A 23,855-nucleotide genomic window follows, 5' to 3' on the forward strand; every position below is an offset into this window, starting at 1 on the left:
ATGTGGGATGATTAACATTCTGCAATCATTCATCTAAACAAAGTATTTGAGCAGGGAGTGTGGGCAGTAACAGGAAATAACTGCTTTGCTAGAGCCTATCCTTCACCTCTTTCCTCTAACATAAGCTCTGGCATACATCTTCTGATCTGACATATGTACAAGCTTTATACATGTCTCAGATATACTGTATACATATGTGAAAAAGTCAACGTAGGGTAAACATTTTCTGTCCTGGGAGGCCTAAAGACTGCCTGTTGCACTACGGACATTTCTAAGTGTATAGCTATGTATTTCCTAGCAGATGTATACAAATGTAGAAACAAGGATAAAGTGTACGACAAAAAGAAAAAAAATATACATACCTGGGGCTATCTCCAACCCCATTCAGGCTAATCTGTCCCTTGCTGTCTTCCTCTGCTGCCTAGATCCTCCGGTAGATGCCCCGTTATCTTTGTCCTGTTGTCGCACGCGGCCGGGAGTGTTCAGCACTTGCACAGTAGTACTGTGCAGGTGCAGTAATACTGCGCAGGCACAGGATACTCCCGGCGACAGGAGCGCAACGGAGTGTGCACGCTCGTGGCCGGGCTGTGCATGCTTAGCATGCATCATTTGCAGACATAACGGAGGATCTGCTGGAGGATCTAGGTGGCGAAGGAGGACAGCGAGGGACCAATTAGTCAGAAGAGGATTTTTTTTTCTTTTTAGTGATCTCAAGTTTACTTTAGGGGCTGTTTCATACCAATTCTGCTTTTAAGATCTTTTCTGATCTCCAGTTTTGAAAAATTTTATCAAAATTGTGCAAGTACTGCATATAGCACTTGTTCAGTAATTGCGATTGTGTGTTAATCACTTTACCCCCGCCCGTACGAATTTCTCCGTCCCTTTTTCCATCCTTTAACCCCCAGGGATGGAGAAATCCGTACTTTCCGCTCACCCGCCACTGCCCGCGCTCCCGCTCGTAAACACGCCGCCGCCCGCTCGCCCGGAGATCAATGAACGGGAAAATCCATTCCCATTTGTTGATCTAAGACCCGCAATGATCCGCTGCTCTCCGATGGGCAGCGCGATCATTGTGAAAAATAACAAACACTCACAGCCTCCTTGTACTTCCTGCGAGCGTCCGGAAGGCAGGTCACAATAAACAAAAAGTTACTGTTGCCATCTTGTGGCCAAATAGTAAAACTACACCCTAAGCATTTTTTACATAGAAAAAAAATTTGTGTTACACAAAAAATTAACTCATTACCTCCCACACTCCCCATTTTTTTTTTTGTAATTAAAAAAAAATAAAAATTTTACAATTAAAAAAAATACATTAGAAAACACATTAAAAAAATAGTTACCTCAGGGACTGAACTTTTTAAATATTTATGTCAAGAGGGTATAACACTGTTACTTTATAAACTATGGGCTTGTAATTAGGGATGGAAACTGAAAAAAATGCACCTTTATTTCCAAATAAAATATTGGCGCCAAACATTGTGATAGGGACAAAATTTAAACGGTTTTAAAACCGGGACAAAAGGGCAAATACATTTCATGGGTTTTAATTACAGTAGCATGCATTATTTAAAAACTATAAAGGCCAAAAACTGGAAAATAATTAATTTTCCCCCCCACATTTTTCCTATTTTCCCATTAAAACACATTTAGAATAAAATAATTCTTGGCATAATGTCCCACCTAAAGAAAGCCTAATTGGTGGCGGAAAAAACAAGATATAGTTCATTTCATTGTGATAAGTAATAATAAAGTTATAGACGAATTAATGGAAGAAGCGCTGAAAGGTGAAAATTGCTCTGGTGGTCAGGGGGTAAAACCCCTCAGTGGTGAAGTGGTTAAAGTGGACCTGAACTCAGAACTTCCTCTCTGCTCTAAAAGATAAGCAAAAACATACTAACCTTTAAAGAAAAACATTTCTTTGTTACACATGATACAATCCTGCAATAAATCTGCAGCGTGTCTACCTCCTGCTATCATGGAAGCAGACATATTGTTAACATCCTGTGTTTACCAATTAGCTGCTCTGCCAGCTGTGAGTTCAAATTACAACTTGTGATTAGTCACATATGAGGGGCAATTGGAGAGGCAAAACTCGCTAAATACATACATGGTGCATTTCTCTATGATTCCCTTCTGTCCTGTACAAGCGTTCAGTCCACTTTAAGAATAGAAAATTGCCTAACAATTGCAATAGGTAATTGCGTTGCAAGATCACAATTTATGATTTTCAGTGTGGAACAGCCCTAAAAGTGAGCATAGTGGTGCTACTTACGAATAGTTTTGTGAGTCTGAGGTTTACTCCACACTCCATCGTCTGTGTTATCTTTCACACCAAATTCATACAGAGTGTTCGGCCTGAGGTTGTCAATTACAGTTTCAGTAGTAGGACAAAGCTGGAAATTCCAATCCTTATTTTTTTCTCTGTAGCGAACTGTATAAAACCTGCATGAAAATGTTTGTACAATTAGTTACACAACACGTCATAACATTTCTGAATTCCTTTTCTTTGCTCAAAGCTGTTGTCTTATATTACAAAGTTGGAAGATAATCAACCTGCTGCTGGTCCTTGAGATTTGCAACTTATATCATAAAACACAGCTCATTTCCCATTCCCCATTTGTTACATGCCGTTATCCTAAGAGTACCTTCCTCCTCTTTGCAGCACTGTAGGAACACTGACACACACCTAACCAATGTCTAACTTCAGGGTGTTGCTTTGTCTCCAGGGTTCCTTGGCAATGCCTAGCAGTCCAGGTTACTTGATGAACTTGATAGTGCAATAACATAACAACTCTCTTCACCAATTTATTATATGGAATCGTTGTTTATTTCATATAAGGCAGAACGGTCTGGGTTTCATATATTTTGAAAATATTGCCACTCTCTATATACATTTAACACATATACATTTAGTTGTTTACTGGATTTCCCTTTATATTATGCTTGGGTAATTCATCAGTTTTGTCCTTTGAAACTTATAAGTTAAGAAAGTGACTTTACACATTCTGTTTGGACAAGTCACCATGCAGAGTAGCTCTTAACATGACTGGTATTTACCTGATAATTTCCTGGGAGGTCCTGCAGTTGAAGCAGGTCATTTAGGTTTGGCTATGCTTTGGCAAAATGGCCGCCACATAGACTTCAATTTTAATTGTCATTTTACTGATATTCCACTAGCGGCTTTCCCCAGCAGCCAAATTACTGCCATGTCCTTTTTAGATATAGCCACCAGGTAAGCTTTCTCTCAGTTTACCCCAGTGGTACTCCCACAGTTTAGGGTAAGACTCTTTGTTATAGAGAAGCCTTTAGAGTTTGCTCTTTAGCTTGACATTGTTTGGCAGTATGTGACTAACCGATATCTCTAATTTTTTTTTTAAATAATTAAATATAGGCACACTTGCTAGCTTGGTGTGAGCATGTTTTGAAGCTTAGAAAACCACAGAGCAAAGCAGATTACATGATAGGGTTGATTCAAATACAATGAAACACTAAGAGAATTAATATCTGTATCACTCCTTTTTTCAGCTCACTGCTTGCAAGCTAGAATTCTCTATACATTAGCAGAGCATTACCAGGACCCATGCATGAACTTCAAAAGTTATTTCCATAGTATAGGGCTGGCTCATATCACCCCCTCCATCTGTACAGTGCATAACACACTGCTTAGCTGGGAGTCTGGTTAGTAATCATCCCGAAAATTCCATCTGAAACTATCTTTACAGATCATTCCAAGTAAAAAAAGCTGTAATACGTGTACCAGGTTTTACAAATTACTGTGCCTAGTGCTAAAGGGCATGGAGCTCTCTGGACATTTCCTTGGCCTAGTGAAGCAATCTAGTAACATGGGTACAGTTTATGTGTTACGGCCTTGCTCTGATAAGTACCAAAAAAGTAACTGCCTTCTTGGTCAGTGAATACAGGGTTCTTACCCAGACCTTGCTTATTTACCCAGTGCTAAAAGTGCACACAAGCTTAATGTTTTAAACGTTTCATTACACAACACACTGGTTCATGGTATAAATGACAAAGTATCTTGTCCTTCCAAATGATTATGCATTTTAAAAGCTTTTTGCTAAAATGCTGAAGTGAACGCTTCAATAATATAGCAGAAGCTACGTTTCATGACGTGGCGGCTTAGAATTAAGCTTATTCTTCACTATGGACTTCTGTTATATTTCCTGTAAGGAAGTATAATAAGAGTCTATTCTAGATACAAAACATGCCGGCTAAACCTGCAGATGTTTCAAACAAATGTGTAATATTTTATATTTTTCGGATTAAAAAAAACCCCAAACCCTAAAGTTTTAACTTTTGAACAACAATTAGAAAAAAACTTTTTCCAGAAAACTCCTGTCTCTGAAAAGTTTAAACGTATTAACTGCAATAAATGATGGAAACAAATATTTAAAAATTACAATACATCCAATTCAGTTACCAGTGGCATAGCTACAGAGCAATGGGTCCTAGTGCAGATTTTACACTGAGCCCCCAACACCGTATCGCAGGAAACAAAATACAAAGAGTAAACACTATGAAGGTTAAGCACAAAAGAGTGGCAATATTGCCGTACACAGACAGCTCACGGCAATATTACAGCTACTAATTGCAACGTGGATGCGAGTTACATTATTAGTGCGACCCGCAGTCCTCAAGTGGTGTGTGCATTTATGCAGTAACGCACATTACTAATGATAGCACTCGAGTACCGATCTACTCGAGTACTGCGGGTCATACTAATAGCATAATTCGTGGTGCCAAAGACAGGGAAAACTGTCAGACTGTGTTGACATCACCAACTAGAAAAACAATGGTCCACCAGCCTCAGAATTTGTGGTACGAATTTTTTGGGGAGTCCTATTAGGATGAGGGGTCCATCACACCTCTCAATGTATAAAGTCTCAGGAGCACAACGCATTCCATACAGGACTCAACCCTCCAAGGATGTAATATCCAATCTTATATTTTATTCCATAATTGCGGACATAAAAAGTATACAATGATAGCACGATGTTTCGGGCGATGGCCCTTTCTCAAGTGCTTACCTAAGCACTTGAGAAAGGGCCATCGCCCGAAACGTCCCAAAACGTCGTGCTATCACCCGAAACGTCATGCTATCATTGTATTTTTTTATGTCCGCAATTATGGAATAAAAGATAAGATTGGATATTACATCCTTGGAGGGTTGAGTCCTGTATGGAATGCGTTGTGCTCCTGTGTTGACATCACCCCCACATAGAGCACTACAGACAACCTTGAAAGTTAAAGAACGGAACCTCTCCTGCAAAATTACTGTGTAAGCAAAGCTATGAGTAGAATCATATCTGGGAGAGGAGGTCAGCGCTAGTTTTTGTTTGCAAAAGAGTTCCTCAGTTCAGGTATACTTCAAGCTGATCAACTTCAGCAAGGTATTTTCCTTTAATTAACTAAGCTAACCTAGTACCATGTGTAACACTGAACTATACTGGAAGCAGGTGTACAGGGTCTTAAGGTGGCCACACACAATACAATAAAATTATCAGATTTTACGCCAATTCCATAAAAAAAAAATCGGATTTCCCGAAAAATCGAAATCGTTTTTTTTTTTTTATAATCGAGCAAGAAATCCAATCTGATTTCCTGTTTTTATTTCGATAAAAGTCGATCGGGAAAGGTGGATTATCCTGATTAATTTTTATCAAAATAGAATGGTGTGTGAGAAAATTGCTTGGGCTGTACATATTAATACATTTACAGTTTCCAATCATTGTTATCATAACTGAGGAAAAATTTAACATATGTGTGTGGTACATTGGTCAGATTTTTGAAATGTTACAATCAGTCAGAAAAATGTATTGCTATTCTTTAATTGAACAGATATTTAAAAAAATTGTATGGTGTGTGGCCACATTTAGTGTGGAGACTCACCTTGTTTTTTCATTGCTGTCTGTGTCCCCATCCTGGAGAATTTCCTCCACTTCCTTTTGTTGCAGAATAGGGACAGAGAGAGCTGCAAATAACATGTTGTATTGCAGTATGTGAAGAGTCAGAGCCCTCATTAAGATGAATTGCCATCTCTCATTTCCTGTTCCTGGAATCAGGGTTCATATTAATGTCATGGAAGTCTGAGTAATAGCAACTGAAGGGAAATGTCCCAGTAGGCACACAGGCTTAGGTGCTAATTTCTTCACATGCTACTCAGATCTGTACTTTAATTCTTCAACACATAGCATTGGCATGATTGGCTGTGTAGGTGATTATAACTATGTTATTTTCTCTCTTTGCTCACACATGGTCTATGCGTTACACAGTGCTATAAAAGTGCATGTTGCAAAGCAGTTTTTCACATGCTGTGAACAAGACGTTCTGTTTGACTTTTGTTTTCTTGCTATGGCAACCATGGTATATTTCACTACATCCAGGTGATGTTTGACAGATGCAGAACATTCCTGACTTCCTAAACATTTGTATGCTGTAATCACAGTCTTGTGGCTTTAGCTGGATATTCAGCGTAATCTATGTGTTTACATATACATTTCAAACCAAGCTTGAAGTTATCGTGTGAGTCGTCCGAATGATAACAGGATTTGGTGGATGTCTGAACATGTCATCTTGTCAGGAGATAAAATCACAAGAGACGTGGTAATCTTTCTGCAGGCTGATTCACAATTAGATTATGGGATTCACCCTATGGAGCAAAAGCCTAACAAATTTCATAATATATGGCTTACTAATAGGGGAGCTTATTACAATATAAACAATGGTTTTGGCAGTTACCGGTAGTTGTCAAGCAGGGTTGTTTTATTTTGATGTTGACACTACCATTTGTCATTCTTTTGAATGTGTGTTTAAGATTCTTAGAGAATGAACACATACGGAGGTTTCCTTCTGAAATATAGCAATTAGCTGGCACTGCTTACTGCTACAATGCAATAATGAAAATTATCATAGCCTTTAATATATGCAAATAATTATATGGGCACAATCCCCTGCATAAAGTATCCCCCCCCCCCCAAATAAATATAAAAAATCTTTTTTACAATAATGATCATCCCAAAACTTATCTGACACACAAATACTAAATACATGTAGAGTAATTGCCAGTGGCCACTGGATAGGAGTCATGAGGCCCTGCATTAGCCCTTCATTGCATTGCACTGCATTGTCACTGCATTAGTCCTTAATTGATGCTGTAGTGGTAATGATCACCTCAATCCATGCTTTGAATCTTGGTAATCATTAGCAAACCATTCCTCTCCCTCTGCCTACACTTTCACATGGGGTTGATGCCCAAAAATGTGGTAATATTGCCGTGCACAGACAGAATCAAAATCAGAATCAGAATCATTTATTTCGCCAAGCATGACTGGGTCATACCCGGAATTGGTTTTAGCAACAAACAGGCCTCACTGGCAGTAGAAGCGAGAAAAAGACAGTGAAAAACAGATGACAATGCCCCATAGGTACAATGATGCAATGACATTACAAAATAAAATAAAATAAAGCAAATAAAGCGGGAGACCACTGAGACAGAAAATAAAGGATATAAATTACACACAACAGTAGTAGTGCAGAACCCACTCGGTGACATGGGTGCGGCCCCTAAAGGGGTGCGACTATAGGGGGGGACCTGGTTTGGAGGGAGTTCAAGAGTCTCACCACTGTGGGGAAAAAAGTGTCTCTGTGCCTCGATGTCTTGGTGGGGAGGGCCAGGAACCTCTGGCCTGATGGAAGTCGTTTGAAGAACCGATGGCCTGGGTGCGACTGATCATTGACAATTTTCATTGCTCTCGACCTCATCCTCGAGTTATGAATGAGCTCTAGCGGGGGGAGGGGTTTTCCAATTATTTTCTCTGCTGTTCTGATAACCCTCTGTAGTTTGTATCTATCACTGGCCGAGGCGCCGGCATACCAGACGAGGATGGAGGAGCAAAGGACCGACTCGATGGTGGCAGAGTAGAAAGACTTAAGTAGTTCATGGGTCATGCCAAACTTTTTTAGTTGGGGCAGGAAGAAAAGTCTCTGCTGGACCTTCTTTTGGGTTGAGATGGTGTTTGCTTTCCAGTTCAGGTCCGCGGAGATCATAGTGCCCAGGAGACGAACACTTGATACTCTATCATCTTCAGACCCATCAATATGGATCGGACGGGGGGTGGTGTTTTGCCTTCTGAAGTCAATGAGCATCTCAACGGTTTTGGTAGTATTGAGGACCAGCTTGTTTTCCCTGCACCAATGGCAGATTCTTTCCACCTCCTGACGGTAGTTGCGCTCATCGTTCTTGCGGCCAACAATGGTGGTATCGTCAGCAAATTTGATGACCTTTACTGAGTTGGCCATGGATGCACAGTTGTTTGTGTAAAGCGAGAACAGGAAAGGTGAAAGGACACATCCCTGTGGGGCTCCAGTGTTGGTGATTTTTGGACTGGAGGAGATGTCACCCAGCTTCACAGTTTGGGACCTGTTTGTGAGAAAGTCCGTAATCCAACAGCGGAGGGTAGGGTGGACGTCAAGTGCCGTGAGGTTGTTGTGCAGTATGCGTGGGCTAATGGTATTGAATGCTGAGCTGAAATCCAGGAGGAGCATTCTGGCGTATGAGTCCGGTCTGTCCAGGTGGTCCGTTATGTACTCCAGGCAGATATTAATCGCATCGTCAGTGGACCTATTAGCTCTATACGCGAATTGGAACTGATCCATTCGGTGCAGTGTGGAGTGCTTAAGAAGGGATAGGACCACTTTCTCAAAGGTTTTCATGACAATAGATGTGTTGGCCACTGGTCTGAAATTGTTAAGGTCTGAGACTCCTTGCTTCTTTGGAACAGGGATAATGGTGGACTTTTTAAAGCATGTAGGAACCTTGCCTTCCTTTAAGGACTTGGAGTATAAGGAAGTGAGGACGGGGGCCAGCTGCCGTGAGCAGGTTTTCAGACAGGCTGGAGACACACCATCTGGGCCTGAGGCTTTCCTGGCATTCAGCGAGGAATGGTGCCGCAAAACTTCAGCCTCGCTCACTGCTAGAGGGGGAGCGTTCGGGGTTGCGGAGAGGAGGGCAGAGGTTGCTGTCTGCCTCTGTGAGTCTGACGGGTCCTGGAACCTGCAATAGAAGTTGCTGAGTTCCTCGGCTAGCTCAGCAGTTGGCGTTGCATGTTGAGGGGAAGGCTTATAATTTGTGGCCGACTTGAGCCCCTTCCAAACGGCCCATGGGTCATTTGAGCTAAGGTTCTGTTTGATCCTTTCTGCATACGCCCTTTTTGCAGCTCTCAGTTCCTTGTTGAGGGAGTTTCTAGCCTTCCTGAAGTCCTCTAAGGAGCCGGACTTGTGTGCAGCTTCTTTACTCTTACGCAGCTGATGTAGCTTATTCGAAAATCATGGTTTATTATTCGGGTAGATTTTGAAGGACTTTGAGGGAATGCAGGATTCCTCGCAGAATCTTATGTAGGATGTGACAGAGTCTGCCCACTCGTCCAGATTTGGTGATTCCAGAGCCTTCCAGTCTGTACTATCAAGACAGGCCTGGAGCTGGCTTTTCGCCTCGTCTGACCACACTTTTGCAGACTTTAGGACCGGCTTTGCTGAGTCCAGTCACCTCTTGTAGGTGGGGACCAGGTGGATGAGGCAGTGGTCAGATGAGCTCAGTGCTGCCCATGGGATGGCCTTATAGGCGTCTTTCAGGATCGTATAGCAGTGGTCGAGTGTGCTGGCATTCCTGGTGGGGCAGGTAACATGTTGATGAAACCATGGCAGCTCCCGACGGAGGTTGGCTTTGTTGAAATCGCCCATAACTATGAACAAGGAGTCCGGCAGGGTCATCTCCCACTGCATTATGATATCACTAAGGTCGCGTTCAGCAAGTTTGACGTCGGCATCAGGCGGGATTTATACTCCTGCGAGGACATAGGAGGAGAATTCTCTGGGTGAGTACGTCGGCCTGCAGTTGACAAGTAGGAGTTCAAGTTCGGGGGTGCACTTCCTGGCCAGTACCGATGTGTTCGGACACCATGAGGAGTTAATATAAAAACAGACCCCACCACCTTTCCGTTTCCCTGACAGTGTATGGTCTCGGTCCACCAGGATGAGGTTGAAACCCGGGAGAAGTAGGGCATTATCTGGAATGTTCTCGTGTAGCCATGTCTCTGTGAAACAGAGTACTGGGGTGTTGCTGCCGATCTCCCGCTTATCGCCAAGGAGGCGAAGTTCATCTAGTTTATTGGGAAGCGAGCGGACATTTGCCAGTAGGGCTGCGGGGATGGATGATCGCATACCCTTTTTCCTCAGCCTAACAAGGGCGCCCGCCCGACAGCCACGACGTCGCTGGGCTGCACGGACCGCTGGAGCAGGGCCGGTATTTAGCTGGATGTGCCTCAAGACATAATTGGATAGGACCCCCCAAAATACAGAACACCAACACCAGTTTAGCTGTACCCAAAATACAGAACACCAACACCAGTTTTCTCTATAATTGGATAGGAGCCTGTCTTCAGTTTGAGGGGCCCAGCAATGCAATGCTCCCACTGGATGAGCTGTGACCTGGTGTAGGAAGTGCGTGGGGAATGGTATGACATGGGGGTTCCTGCGCTTGCGGACTTAGTGTGGGGATTTAAGGCGGCAGGCATGACAATTTACAGTATGTAAAACGGTACAGCGTACAAATCGGAGTGGATCCTCAACAGTGCTACAGCAGTGCTACAACAACATAGCTGATGACATCCAGTCCACAAGGAAGAATCAGTTCAATAGTTATATACGTGGTACATACTAAGTGTAGAAGCAGCAAGGCAATATGTAGCAGTTCAGGTTAGTGCCAGCAGTTCAAGTTAGTGCCCGTTTTAGCTGGCTAATCAAGCTTAGGGGTACCGGAAAAGCAAGCAGATAGACCAACAGGTAAAACCCAAAAACCCACCTTCAGACTCTTGTAGAGGCGGCAGACAGGCAGAGCAGCTGCCGGAAGCTGCATCAGGAGCGGTGGAGACCAGTCGTCAGGCGGGTGTAGCTGGAGCTCAAACTGGAGCCAGAGGAGGCGAAGTGGTAGCTGCAGCTGGCGGTGACTGTGTCTGATGGTGGCCGCGACAGGCTTCGGAGCAGGTTGGCTGGTGCAGCAGGGAGCAGGAAGTCTGGACCAAACGGGAAGGAGCCAGAGGAGACGGACGTCCAACGAGCCTCAGACCGCGTAGGAGCAGTGGAGTGGAGTCGCGTGCAGCTTGGAGGTGAGCGGTGGGGTCCGGCGCTCATCTGTGCCTGCTATATTGTTGGCAGACTGGCAGCCAGTGGGTTCCTGTGGTTGGCGAGCGGCGTGAAGATGCGCGCATATCCCCGGTTGCCGCTTGAGTGTTCGGGTCTCGCCACGTGGCTGGCCTGTGTTCTGTTGAGTTGCCGGAGGTCCTGCTGGCTTGCCTACAGCATTACCTACACCTGGCTACACTTAATTAAACTTAATTAAACTAACTAGAGCTAAGATAAGTTAACACACTAAAGTAACAAAAAAAAAAACTAACAAAACTAATAGAAAAGTCAGAAAAAAAGGGAAAAGCCGTGGAGCCTGTGTGCTGAGGCAGCCATCCATCGGCGCCATCTTGAAAATTGAGACAGTGCACATTACCAATACTACTGGCAGCACATAATGCGGGTTACACTATTTGCACAACCCGCAGTACTTAAGTAGCGTGACCGTTGCGAGAGTAATGAGCATTACTGATGGTAATGCTTTTAGTAACGTGTGTTACTGTAGCAATGCTGGCGTTACTTGAGTTCCGGGGTTCACGCTAATTGCTTAACTCGCGTTTCAGACCACTGCAAACACTCTTATCAATAGTTTCTTAGGTATGCCATTTTATCAAAACTGCCAAATGTGACAACTGGAGAATGGATGGAGCTTCTCTTTCCTAGGCTTGTGGACCTGGTCATATACCAGATGGTCTAAAGCAGGAAGCAAGTGCTTGAGGAACATTTCATGGTTACAGGCAAGGGGCAGGGTGAGACAGGAAGTGAGAAACTGTAAGAGGTGGATAGGCAGAACAGAGAGTTAGGTACAGGTGGTGTACTCAAGACCAGACTTGCGGCGCACAGATCACAGCTCCCTCCAGTGGCTGTAACAGCGGTAAGTCTCCGCTCGCTGTCAGCCGCTGCACCAACACTTCAATATTCCGGAGGGGAGAGCCAGGAAGGGGGGCCCCAAGGTGAGGGAAGGGGGGGGGGGACTTCCCATCTTCTCCAACACTGTGCCCACAGCTCCCTTTCACTGGCTGCCTCCCCTCCTGGGGACTCCTGGCTATAATGGGGGCACCTATACACCTTGCTACATATACTGGGGACACCTATACACCTGGCTACATATACTGGGGACAGCTATACACCTGGCTACATATACTGGGGACACCTATACACCTGGCTACATATACTGGGGGCATCTATAGACCTGGCTACAAATACTGGGGACACCTATAGACCTGGCTATACTGGGGGCACCTATACACCTGGCTACAAATACTGGGGACACCTATACAGCTGGCTACATATACTGGCGACACCTATAGACCTGGCTATACTCGGGGCACCTATACACCTTGCTACATATACTGGGGGCACCTATAGACCTGGCTATACTGGGGGCACCTATACACCTTGCTACATATACTGGGGACACCTATACACCTGGTTACAAATACTGGGGACACCTATACAGCTGGCTACATATACTGGGGACACCTATAGACCTGGCTACATATACTGGGGACACCTATCCACCTGGCTACATGTACTGGGGACACCTATAGACCTGGCTACATATATTTGTGACACCTATCCACCTGGCTACATATACTGGGGACACCCATAGACCTGGCTATACTGGGAACACCTATACACCTGGCTACATATACTGAGGACACCTATAGACCTGGCTATCTATACAGAAGACACCTATAGAGACCTGGCTATCTGTACTGGGGACACCTAAAGGCCTGGATAGCTATTCTGGAGACACCTGTAGACCTGGCTACCTATACTGGGGGCACCCATAGACCTGGATACCTGCACTGGGAAAACCTATAGACCTAGTTACTTCCACTGGGGATACCTTTTGACCTGGTTACCTATACTGGGGGCACCTATTTTGGGGGAACTGCTGCTGCCAGATTAAGTGTATTTTGGGAAACAGCTGCCAGATTATGTGTATTTTTGGGGAACCGCTGCCAGATTGTGTATAATGGGGAAACCGCTGCTTCCAGATTATGTGTAATGGGGGAACCGCTGCTTCCAGATTATGTGTATTTTGGGGGAACCACTGCTGCCAGATTACATGCATTTTCGGTGATCCGCTGCCAGATTACGCATATTTTGGAGAGCTGCTGCCAAATTATGTGTATTTGGGGGAACCGCTGCTGCCAGATTACGTCTATTTAGGGGGAACGACTGCCATATTATCTGTATTTTGGAGGAACCTCTGCCAAATTGTATGGATTCTTGGTGAAATGTCAGATTACATGTATTTTGTGGGGAAACACTATTGCAGAGTTCAAACTTCCCCGGCAGACCTTTTACACCACTGCTAAGGTCATGTATATTTTGCCCTACCCATGACCACGCCCACATTCTGTTGCGTGACCACACCCATTTTTCTACGCGCAGCGCAGGGGTTTTAATCAGTATAAAAGATCTGTTGTCAGTAAATTATTATATCTTAGTCTGTAAAAAAATAACGTGAAAGGTGGGAAACACTGGTATGGGGGCCCCATAATCTCCTATTGCCCGGGGACCCCATGAGTTGTCAGTCCGCCCCTGGCAAGTGCGCATATAACATACACAGGTTTATAGTAATCACAACAAGAATTGCACAACTTCTGGAGCTCAGTCACCTGGCTCTATATTTTCAGTGCTGAACTAGAAATCCCATTCAGTGATTTTGACTCTAGACATGGAGTCACAAATGTAAGCAGTTATCTTTGGCCTTGAATAGAAATGAAGTTGGATTTGCTGAACTACTGAAGTTTGATATTTACTAATGCAGCAAAAGTCAGACTAACTTTTATTTACTAAATCTTAATGATCAAAATTAGAATGTTCTCATGTATTTTCTCAGTTGGGAATTTCCACATTCTAGAATGACATATTCCAGCAGCATAAGCAGTTATTTATGGAAAAAATTACCATACAAGTTCTGTACTCTGCCCAGCACCCACGGCATGGGTTATGTCAAGTGTATTTACCTGTCATTTGGACACTTGGTGAGAGCAGACCAGTCAATTTGTGGGTTTATTAGAATACCCCATGAGAGGAATACAGATGTTGGCGTCAGAGTCCCAATGACAAGCTGGATAGGTTTCTGAGATGAATTCTTTTCTGGGAACACAAAGAAGAGTCAGTCAGTTTTCATCATATACTAAAGCTCATGGTTTTAGTCACACTGATCCTTATCATGTACATAATTCCATGTGGGTGAAACAGCATTGTGGTGGACATATTTTGATCTTTGGGCTCTTTTTGCCTCATGAGTCCAATGGTGACCAATACACTTTTTTTAAGACTTGTATTATCCTATCAAATAATTATTTACAGTCTGCAATTGGAGCACCTAATTTTATTGATGGCTATATGGTAATGCACTTGCTGAAGAATTAAATGACTTTAGAACCTACAGTACCTAAACTGTGAAGTGGCTAAGCAATTAAGCAATTTATAAAACAAAATAGAAAACAAAATAGAACATCCAAGGGCCCCTTTCTGCAGTCGGGACCCAGTCTGACTACTGATAAGGAATTAGAGCCATACTTTACTCTAGGAAGCCCAGTTCTCTGCCAGGAGATAAGACATAAAAAATGCTCAATAGTTCATATATTTGAGCACTGTGCGACACAGAAGCAGACTGTTACATTCAGCTTGGACAAAACAATAAATCTGTTTTCTGTTTTTTTTTTGTTTGTTTTTTTATAAGTTTACAAACATAACATAAAACTGTGGGATATATAAAAGGCATTTTTAGGAGTAGAAGGATAGATAGTGCCCGCCTCAATCACGCACTCATCACATGGGCAGTTCTCGAATAATGAACTGCGCTTGCGCAGAACGCTTATGGTGACAGGTGTGTGATCAAGGCTGCCGGACATGCGCAGTTGCGCATGACTTCTGGCAAAGTTACATGCTATTGGAGCCACCAGCGGAAGAATGGAGGAAACCCAGAGGATGCCAAGGGACCTCCTGGCCTACGGGGGGCTCGAGGAAGCCCCAGGTAAGTCCAAATTCCGTGTTTATTCTGTGTGCAGGATCCCTTTAATTTAAAGACATGCAGATACCGTCTTTCCCCTAAAATAAAACATCCCCTGAAAATAAGACATGTCTTATTCAAGCATGCTTGATATATAAGACAATGGCCTCAATTCACTAAGCTTAACTCCTGTCTTTAATAACGTTTCTAGAGTTATCACCATGGCGATGAGGCATGTAGTATTCAGGAAACATTTTACCTCAGAAAAACCTAAAATTAACTCTTCTGTCTTTAACCACTTAAGCCCTCGGTTGTTTTCACTTTATGCATCCGAGCAATGTTCACCTCCCATTCATTAGCCTAAAACTTTATCACCACTTATCACAATGAACTGATCTATATATTTTTTTCCGCCACCAATTAGGCTTTCTTTGGGTGGTACATCTTGCTAAGAGCTACCTTACTGTAAATGCATTTTAACAGTAAGAATAAGAAAAAAAAACTGAAAAAATTCATTGTTTCTCAGTTTTCGGCCATTATAGTTTTAAAATAATACATGCCTCCATATTTAAAACCCACGTATTGTATTTGCCCATTTGTCCTGGTTATTTCACCATTTAAATTATGCCCCTATCACAATGTATGGCGACAATATTTTATTTGGGAATAAAAGAGCATTTTTTCCATTTTGCATCTATCACTATTTACAAGCTTATAAAAAAATTGAAATATTTCATCTTTACATAGATATTTAAAAAGTTTAGACCCTTAGGTAAATATTTATGTGTTTGTTTGTTTTTATTGTAATTTTTTTTTTATTCTTAAACATTTTATGTGGGTATTTTTGGGAGGGTGAGATGTAAATAGTATTTGTTTTGGGTAAATATATGTGTATTTTTTTTTTTTACATGTAGATGTAGTTTTACTTTTTGGCCACAAGATGAGTTTGTTTACATGACGTCACTCTAAGCGTACAATGTACGCTTAGAGAGAATAGGAGGCAGAAAAAGTGAAGCTTCAGAGAGAAGCGGTCGCTTTTTCTACGGGAGAGAGGAACCAGTGATCGGCACCATGGTCCGATTCATTGATTCCTGGGCTAATGATCCGCGGCCGGGAGCGCGCGTGCATGTGCGTGATCGGCTGCGGGAGCGCACATGGCCTCCTTGACGTAGTTCTACGTCAAGGAGGACAAAGTGGTTAAGTTAAGGTGAGATCTCTAAAGTTAACTCTTCAATCCTTAAAATAACTCCAGAACTGCATGTGAAAATAACTACAGAGGAGGTAAATTAACTACAGAGGAGGTAACTTAAGGAATGAAGAGATAAGATAACTCTCTCACTGTGAAAACTTATCTCTTCACCTTAATCGATGTGTGGAAGTAAGTTTTCTCTTGCCTTATTATCTCCAGCATGATCTTAGTGAATTGAGGCCATCCTCCAAATATAAGACCTAGTTGGGCCCCGCAATGTGTCCCCCTAACCCCCCCCCCCCTTTCGCTGCCTCCCTCTGCAGAGTTGCGAGCGGAGCATTACCGTTACAGTAGAAGAAACTCACCGACTTCTGACGTGGCAGCGTTAACGTCTTTCCTCAGCAGCATCCATCTTCCTCTCCCTGACAACGGCGGCTCTCATCATGTGACGCACGCACGTCCTCGTCACATGACATGAGCCGCTGTTGTCAAACAGAAGAACACGGGCGTTGCTGAAGAGAGAAGTTATCGCTGCTACCGGTACGTCGGAAGCCAGTGAGTATCCTCTGCTGTAATGCTCCACTCTCCACCTTGCACAGGGAGGGAGAGAGGGAAGGAAGGGTTTTACTGGGCTGGGGCTGCCGTTCTGTAGCTGAGTAGAGGTGTACCGAACGGTTCGCCGGCGAACGGTTCCAGGCGAACATTGGGGGTTCGCGTTCGCCTGCGCCAGGCGAACTTTTCCGGAAGTTCGATTCGCCCCATAATGCACTATGAGGGTCAACTTTGACCCTCTGCATCACAGTCAGCAGGCACATTGTAGCCATTCAGGCTACAGTAAGCCCTGGAGCCCCACCCCCCCTTATATAAGGCAGCCTCCGGCGGCCATTACAGTCACTCGTGTGCCTGCTAGAGAGAGGAAAGGGACAGCTGCTGCAGACTTTTTCTCTTAGGGACAGATTAGTTAGGTTCTAGGCTGCTTTGCTTGTTCCTGACTGATTAATATTGCTTTTAAAGCACCCAGCAACAGCTCTTTTCAGAGCTCAACCTGTACATTTTTTTTCTGACACTTTTGTTGCATGCACAGCCTTGCTAATTGATAGTGTGTGTGCCACTGCCAGCAGCCCAGCACATTCAGTGACTGACTGCCTGTGTGTGTGACAGGGAGCTGCACATTGTACTACCCAGTACTGCATATACCCCAGTACCTGTTGTGTTTACTTAACCCACCTCATCACTGCATATACCTAGCTTTGTGTTGAGTGAACCCAGCTCACTGCATCTAACTACCCAGTACCTGTTGTGTTTACTTAACCCACCTCATCACTGCATATACCTAGCTTTGTGTTGAGTGAACCCAGCTCACTGCATCTAACTACCCAGTACCTGTTGTGTTTACTTAACCCACCTCATCACTGCATATACCTAGCATTGTGTTGAGTGAACCCAGCTCACTGCATCTAAGTCTAACTACCTGTTGTGTTGAGTGAGAACCCACCTCACTGCATCTTAAGTACCTTTACTGTATACTGTTCAGTGAACCCAGCTCACTGCATCTAACTACCCAGTACCTGTTGTGTTTACTTAACCCACATCATCACTGCATATACCTAGCGTTGTGTTGAGTGAACCCAGCTCACTGCATCTAACTACCTGTTGTGTTGAGTGTGAATCCACCTGGCCACCTCACTGCATCTAACTACTTGTTGTGTTGAGTGAGAACCCACCTCACTGCATCTTAAGTACCTTTACTGTTGAGTGAACCCAGCTCACTGCATCTAACTACCTGTTGTGTTGAGTGTGAACCCACCTGGCCACCTCACTGCATCTAACTACCTGTTGTGTTGAGTGAGAACCCACCTCACTGCATCTTAAGTACCTTTACTGTTGAGTGAACCCAGCTCACTGCATCTAACTACCTGTTGTGTTGAGTGTGAACCCACCTGGCCACCTCACTGCATCTAACTACTTGTTGTGTTGAGTGAGAACCCACCTCACTGCATCTTAAGTACCTTTACTGTTGAGTGAACCCAGCTCACTGCATCTAACTACCCAGTACCTGTTGTGTTTACTTAACCCACCTCATCACTGCATATACCTAGCCTTGTGTTGAGTGAACCCAGCTCACTGCATCTAACTACCTGTTGTGTTGAGTGTGAACCCACCTGGCCACCTCACTGCATCTAACTACCTGTTGTGTTGAGTGAGAACCCACCTCACTGCATCTTAAGTACCTTTACTGTTGAGTGAACCCAGCTCACTGCATCTAACTACCCAGTACCTGTTGTGTTTACTTAACCCACCTCATCACTGCATATACCTAGCCTTGTGTTGAGTGAACCCAGCTCACTGCATCTAATTACCTGTTGTGTTGAGTGTGAACCCACCTGGCCACCTCACTGCATCTAACTACCTGTTGTGTTGAGTGAGAACCCACCTCACTGCATCTTAAGTACCTTTACTGTTGAGTGAACCCAGCTCACTGCATCTAATTACCTGTTGTGTTGAGTGTGAACCCACCTGGCCACCTCACTGCATCTAACTACCTGTTGTGTTGAGTGAGAACCCACCTCACTGCATCTTAAGTACCTTTACTGTTGAGTGAACCCAGCTCACTGCATCTAACTACCTGTTGTGTTGAGTGTGAACCCATCTGGCCACCTCACTGCATCTAACTACCTGTTGTGTTGAGTGAGAACCCACCTCACTGCATATAGCTAGCATACCCCCGAGATGGACAAAATGGACAAACCAGGTAGAGGAAGAGGTAGAGGCAGACCCAGAGGCAGGCCACCAGGCACCGGCAGGTCTGTGGCTGTGCGAGGTGGTGTTGCTGTGATTTCATGCAGACCTGCCCCAAAATACAGTGCTCAGAAGAAGGCACGTGCCATCACTTCCCAAAATCGTGAGGAGGTGATTGAGTATTTAACACAGAACACCTCATCTCCCGCAGCCACCCGCGCTACAACAAGCACCACATCCGCTGCATTTGACACTTCGCAGGAGTTATTTGGTGGTGGTGGTGAAATCACTGATTCCCAGCCACTACTGCAACAACAACAAGAAGGCGCAGGTACACCACCTCATACGTCTGAGTTAGGTGGCGATAGTCCTCCTCCTGTATTGTTATTTTTGGTCACTACCTCGGGGCGGGCGGGCGTGCATGCCTGCCCGCTGCCCTCCTTGGATGTGTAGTGGTAGCCGTTGCTCAGGCTCCACACCGGATTCAAACCTCTCATTCCCCGGCCATTACCCAGGGTCACAATGGCAGACTTGCCCGCCTCCACAGGATTCTCATTGTAGCGGTACTGAACAAGTACACAGCAAGTAGAAAATGTAAATTAAAAACAAAACGTAAGCTTTTTAAAAATGCCATGGAAAGTTGAGAAGGAAGTCACACATTACCTGACATCACTGAGTGAGGAAGAGCAATCACGCCATGTTGCGCAGTAGTCCAGCATGGCCGTCACTACACAAACAGCTGTTTGCGGTGCGTTACACAGTGAGTTTGGTGTGTCAGTGTGAAGCAGTACTCTAATTACACTCCCTGTTTGATGTATACACATGCAAGATGTTTGAAAGCACGTTAGGCCTGCAATTTAGCATTCAATGTGATTTCTGCCCTTAAAACGCTGCTTTGCGTCACATCCAGATTTTTCACCGGGACTTTTGGCATGTATCCCACTCCGCCATGCCCCCCTCCAGGTGTTAGACCCCTTGAAACATCTTTTCCATCACTTTTGTGGCCAGCATAATTTTTTCTATTTTTCAAAGTTCGCCTCCCCATTGAAGTCTATTGCGGTTCGCGAATTTTTCCGCGAACCGAACATTCTGCGGAAGTTCGCGAACCCGGTTCGCGAACCGAAAATCGGAGGTTCGCGACATCTCTATAGCTGAGGGGACCTGGTCCAGGGCAGCACATCAGGGAGGGAGGGAAGGAAGGGCTTTACTGGACTGGGGGCTGCCACTGGGGAACAAAATTGTAAGCCCTCCCCGAAAATAAGACCTAGCATGTTATTTGGGGCTGAAATTAATATAAGACAGCGTCTTATTTTTGGGGAAACACGGTAGCAGTGAGAACTAGGGTTCTTATTTAGCACAGATTTCCATGATCACTTTATCCTAGTGAAATTTGTAATAAGAGAGTCCATGTCCTAGCCAAAGGTTAATCTGATCAGAGAGAAAAGGAAACTGGGAATGAAAGGAATTTTTTAAACAAGTTTAATGGCAGGGACAATTGAGAGCATACCTGGAGTGGAATGGTTAACATTTCATATCTCTTATCATAATCCTGATCTACCACGACATGACCTGAGACAATTATTTCAGAGCCGCACTTGGTAGAGGCAGCAAACTGATAAGGGTTGAATAAAAATTAAGGGTCCATAAAAAATAAAACCTGTCTGCTCTCTGTACAGTTGTTTTAATAACTGCATGTGCCCACCGCCAAGAAGGAATTATACAAACTTTGGAATCTGTACACTGTCCCAGCTCCCCAGAATTTGAAAAAAAACAGCTGTCTCGGTCTGCAGCAATTTTCTGATCAAGGGCGTTGCTAGGCTCCTAAAAGATCCGGGGCACCTTGGACACCAAGAATAAAGGGAGAGTGTGCGCTGCGGTGAAACTTGCCCGTGGCCACAACGTGGGTGCTGGAAAATGGGCATGGACATGAAAACATTTGCACCAAATGTCAAATGCAGAAACCATTACCCCACATGTGAAGTGTAGAAACTGTTAAGCTACATACTGCAAATGCAGAAACCATTAACACCAAAGAACATAACTTTTGCACGGCAGGGGTTGCAAAATAACATATCATATTGCACATGAATAAATAAATCCCACATGCTCAGGAACCCTTCAAATACATAAGGACTACCGTAATAGTGTGCACCGTAGACAAGAACGTAAAGTACAAGTGCAATAAATATATGTAAACAAAGTGCAAAAGTGGACTGAACTCTTCAGAGCAAATATCAAAAAACGAAGTGACCAAACAAGAAACAAAGTATGGCACTGCAGGAATACTAATAAAGTGCAATATAAAGACAGTGTATCCCACACAAGCAAGGTAATATATGGAGTGAAAGAGTACACAGTATATGCCAGCACCCAAGGGAGATAAAGCAGGAACACTAACAGGGGAAAACAGAAGTGATGATCAAGACAGTGAATACAGTTGGAGTGACCTGGAAGAAGGAGAGAAGGTTCTTATCAACAGTGAAGGAAGGAGGACAGCGCAGCACCACTCACACCAGATACCTGAGGACATTCCTCACATTCCTCAGTCTCTCCCTGCTATCTGGAGACATTAGAGAGGAGAGGAATTCTAATGCAGAGCCTGGCTTCGGGAAAGAGACACGCTGGAGTTTCTTACTAATCCGTCAAAGGCTCCCAATGGGTATCTCTGTATTCAGCACCAGCCGGTTGCGATCTGCTTTCCGATCTCCTGCACCTCGTGTAATCACGTGAGGTGCAGAAGAAACAGAAAGTAGTAAGAAGCCGGCCAGGGCCGGCGCTACACTGAAGGCAAAGGGAGCAATTGCCCCCAGGCCCCAGAGTCCATAGGGGCCCCCCAGGAAATTTGATTTGGTCAGCCGCAGCCTGGTATGCGGCATGTGTTGTGCGGGTGAAGGAGGTTAGGCAGTGGCAGACAGGGAAAGGAGGCAGAAGCTCCCTGAGTGCTCTCCCCCCAAAAATGCTGCGCAACAGAAGGGCCCTGAGGGTACTACTCACTTGTCAACGTTGTCGGGAAGTCCAGAAAGTCTTTTGCTCTTCATTCAGTCACAGCGTCTCCTTTCTGCTGCCCTCTAGTGACGCCTCTCAGTACTGCACCGCTGGAGGAGTCAGAGAGGAGACGCTGTGACTGTGTGAAGTGCCGAAGACTTTCTGGATTTCCTGCTGACGCTGACAGGTGAGTAGTACCCTTGGTCCTTCTGTTGCGGTGCCCACTGTACTGCATATGGGGGGGGGGCGCAACTTCATCATGGGAGGACACATCAAGCTATCTATATCGGGGGAAGGGAAGCTGCAATAATCATGTGGGGACAAATCTGGTTACCTCTACTGGACGGGGCACAGTGGGTGGGGATTTGGGGCTAGAGCCCTGGATCTTTAGCCCTAATGCCACGCCTGGTTCTGACTACTTTATGTACATAGTTACAGACTTTAGACAGCCTCTATTCAGCCAGCCCTCAAAAGACATTCCTTAACTTCCTAATGACCGCGTCACGCCAATTGCATGAACGCGGTGGCAGCCCCAGGAATGTCTAACGCCAATTGGCATCAAGGCTTTGCAGGAGATAATGCGCACCGATGCGCGTGCATCTCCGCTCTGTCATCAGTCTCCCAGCGGCAATAGCCGTCTATTTACAATGTACAGCGCTGCAATCTAAGGCATCGCTGTACTGGGGACAGCCGTGTGACACGGCCGTCCCCTCTGGAGGCACAGGAGTAATCAGCTATCATAGGCTGATTAGCAGTCAGGTACATACAGCTGTAGCTTAGTCAGTTCAAAGAAAACCAATTGTTATTAATTTAATTGAACTTCTTGCTTTCTCGTTCTAATTGATTCTGTTAGTATCTTTGGTTACTTAACTGCTGTGTATGTGTAAACATCCTCAGATATCCTTTGGTTTTAAAACGAGTCACTGTGTCTGACTTTCTGTAACTTTGAGTCACCCTACCACATACCCCAAACACACTGAGCAGGAATTATAAGGATCAGGCACACTTACTCACTGAACACGAATGATAGCCAGGCGTGGTGACTGCACTTTGGTTGGGGGGATGATACGCACCATGTTGGAGTATTTTTGTATCTATAATGCCCACTGACACCAGTGATACATGGGGGCATTTGTTGCAGTTTATATGTGAGGTTAATTGATGTGTGTCATATGTGGGGTAATTATTTCATTTCAAATGTGTTGGGGCAGCATGGGTGTGGGTGTGTGTGTGTGTGGGAGGGGGGGGGGGGTGTCCTAACAATGTTTGCTTCAGGCAGCAAAAACTCTAGATCTGGCCCTGGGTTCCAGTGTACCCTTTATACCCTCTTGATATAATGGGGGTTCAAGTTTCCATGAAAAGTCACCCCGTCCCTAGGGCCTACCACTAGAGGTTGCTTTTAGCCATAGGAACACTAAGCAGATGCCAAGGATGCTGTCTGCAGGAGAGGACACCACAGTGCTATTCTTAGCATAGGGAACTCTTGTACACAGTTTTTAGTTCCATTAAGAGAAAGAAAAATGTTATTTTTAAGAGTTTGGACTGTTTATTTGTTAGTGAGGGATTGATGTTGATTCAGGCCTGCATGCACCATAGCTTAGATTGACATCTGACTATCCAAATGGTGGAAATACTGTTATTGTTTATTGAAAAGTATGTATGGGCCATATTTCTACAAAGAAAAAAAAATGGTGGCATACATATGTGCATGTGTGTGTGGGCTACAGTTGTTGCTTTAAATTATACTAACTGTGACACCCCTCTTGGCTT

At 44.4% G+C, this 23,855-nt stretch overlaps 1 protein-coding gene across 34 annotated transcripts in view; it reads right to left on the reverse strand.

Moving 5' to 3' along the window:
• Positions 1-23,855, reverse strand: part of ABI3BP (ABI family member 3 binding protein) — a 500,595-nt gene that overhangs the window by 311,341 nt on the left and 165,399 nt on the right. For all 34 annotated transcript variants that reach the window (XM_068268431.1, XM_068268429.1, XM_068268426.1 and 31 more), the window contains exons 4-5: positions 14,178-14,310; positions 2,276-2,445 (exon numbers count right to left, since the gene is read on the reverse strand). In XM_068268431.1, the coding sequence (XP_068124532.1) occupies positions 2,276-2,445; positions 14,178-14,310 (303 nt within the window). The remainder of the gene's footprint in view (positions 1-2,275; positions 2,446-14,177; positions 14,311-23,855) is intronic.

This window comes from Hyperolius riggenbachi, chromosome 2 (genome assembly GCF_040937935.1).
Source record: "Hyperolius riggenbachi isolate aHypRig1 chromosome 2, aHypRig1.pri, whole genome shotgun sequence".
Taxonomy (NCBI): Eukaryota; Metazoa; Chordata; class Amphibia; order Anura; family Hyperoliidae; genus Hyperolius; species Hyperolius riggenbachi.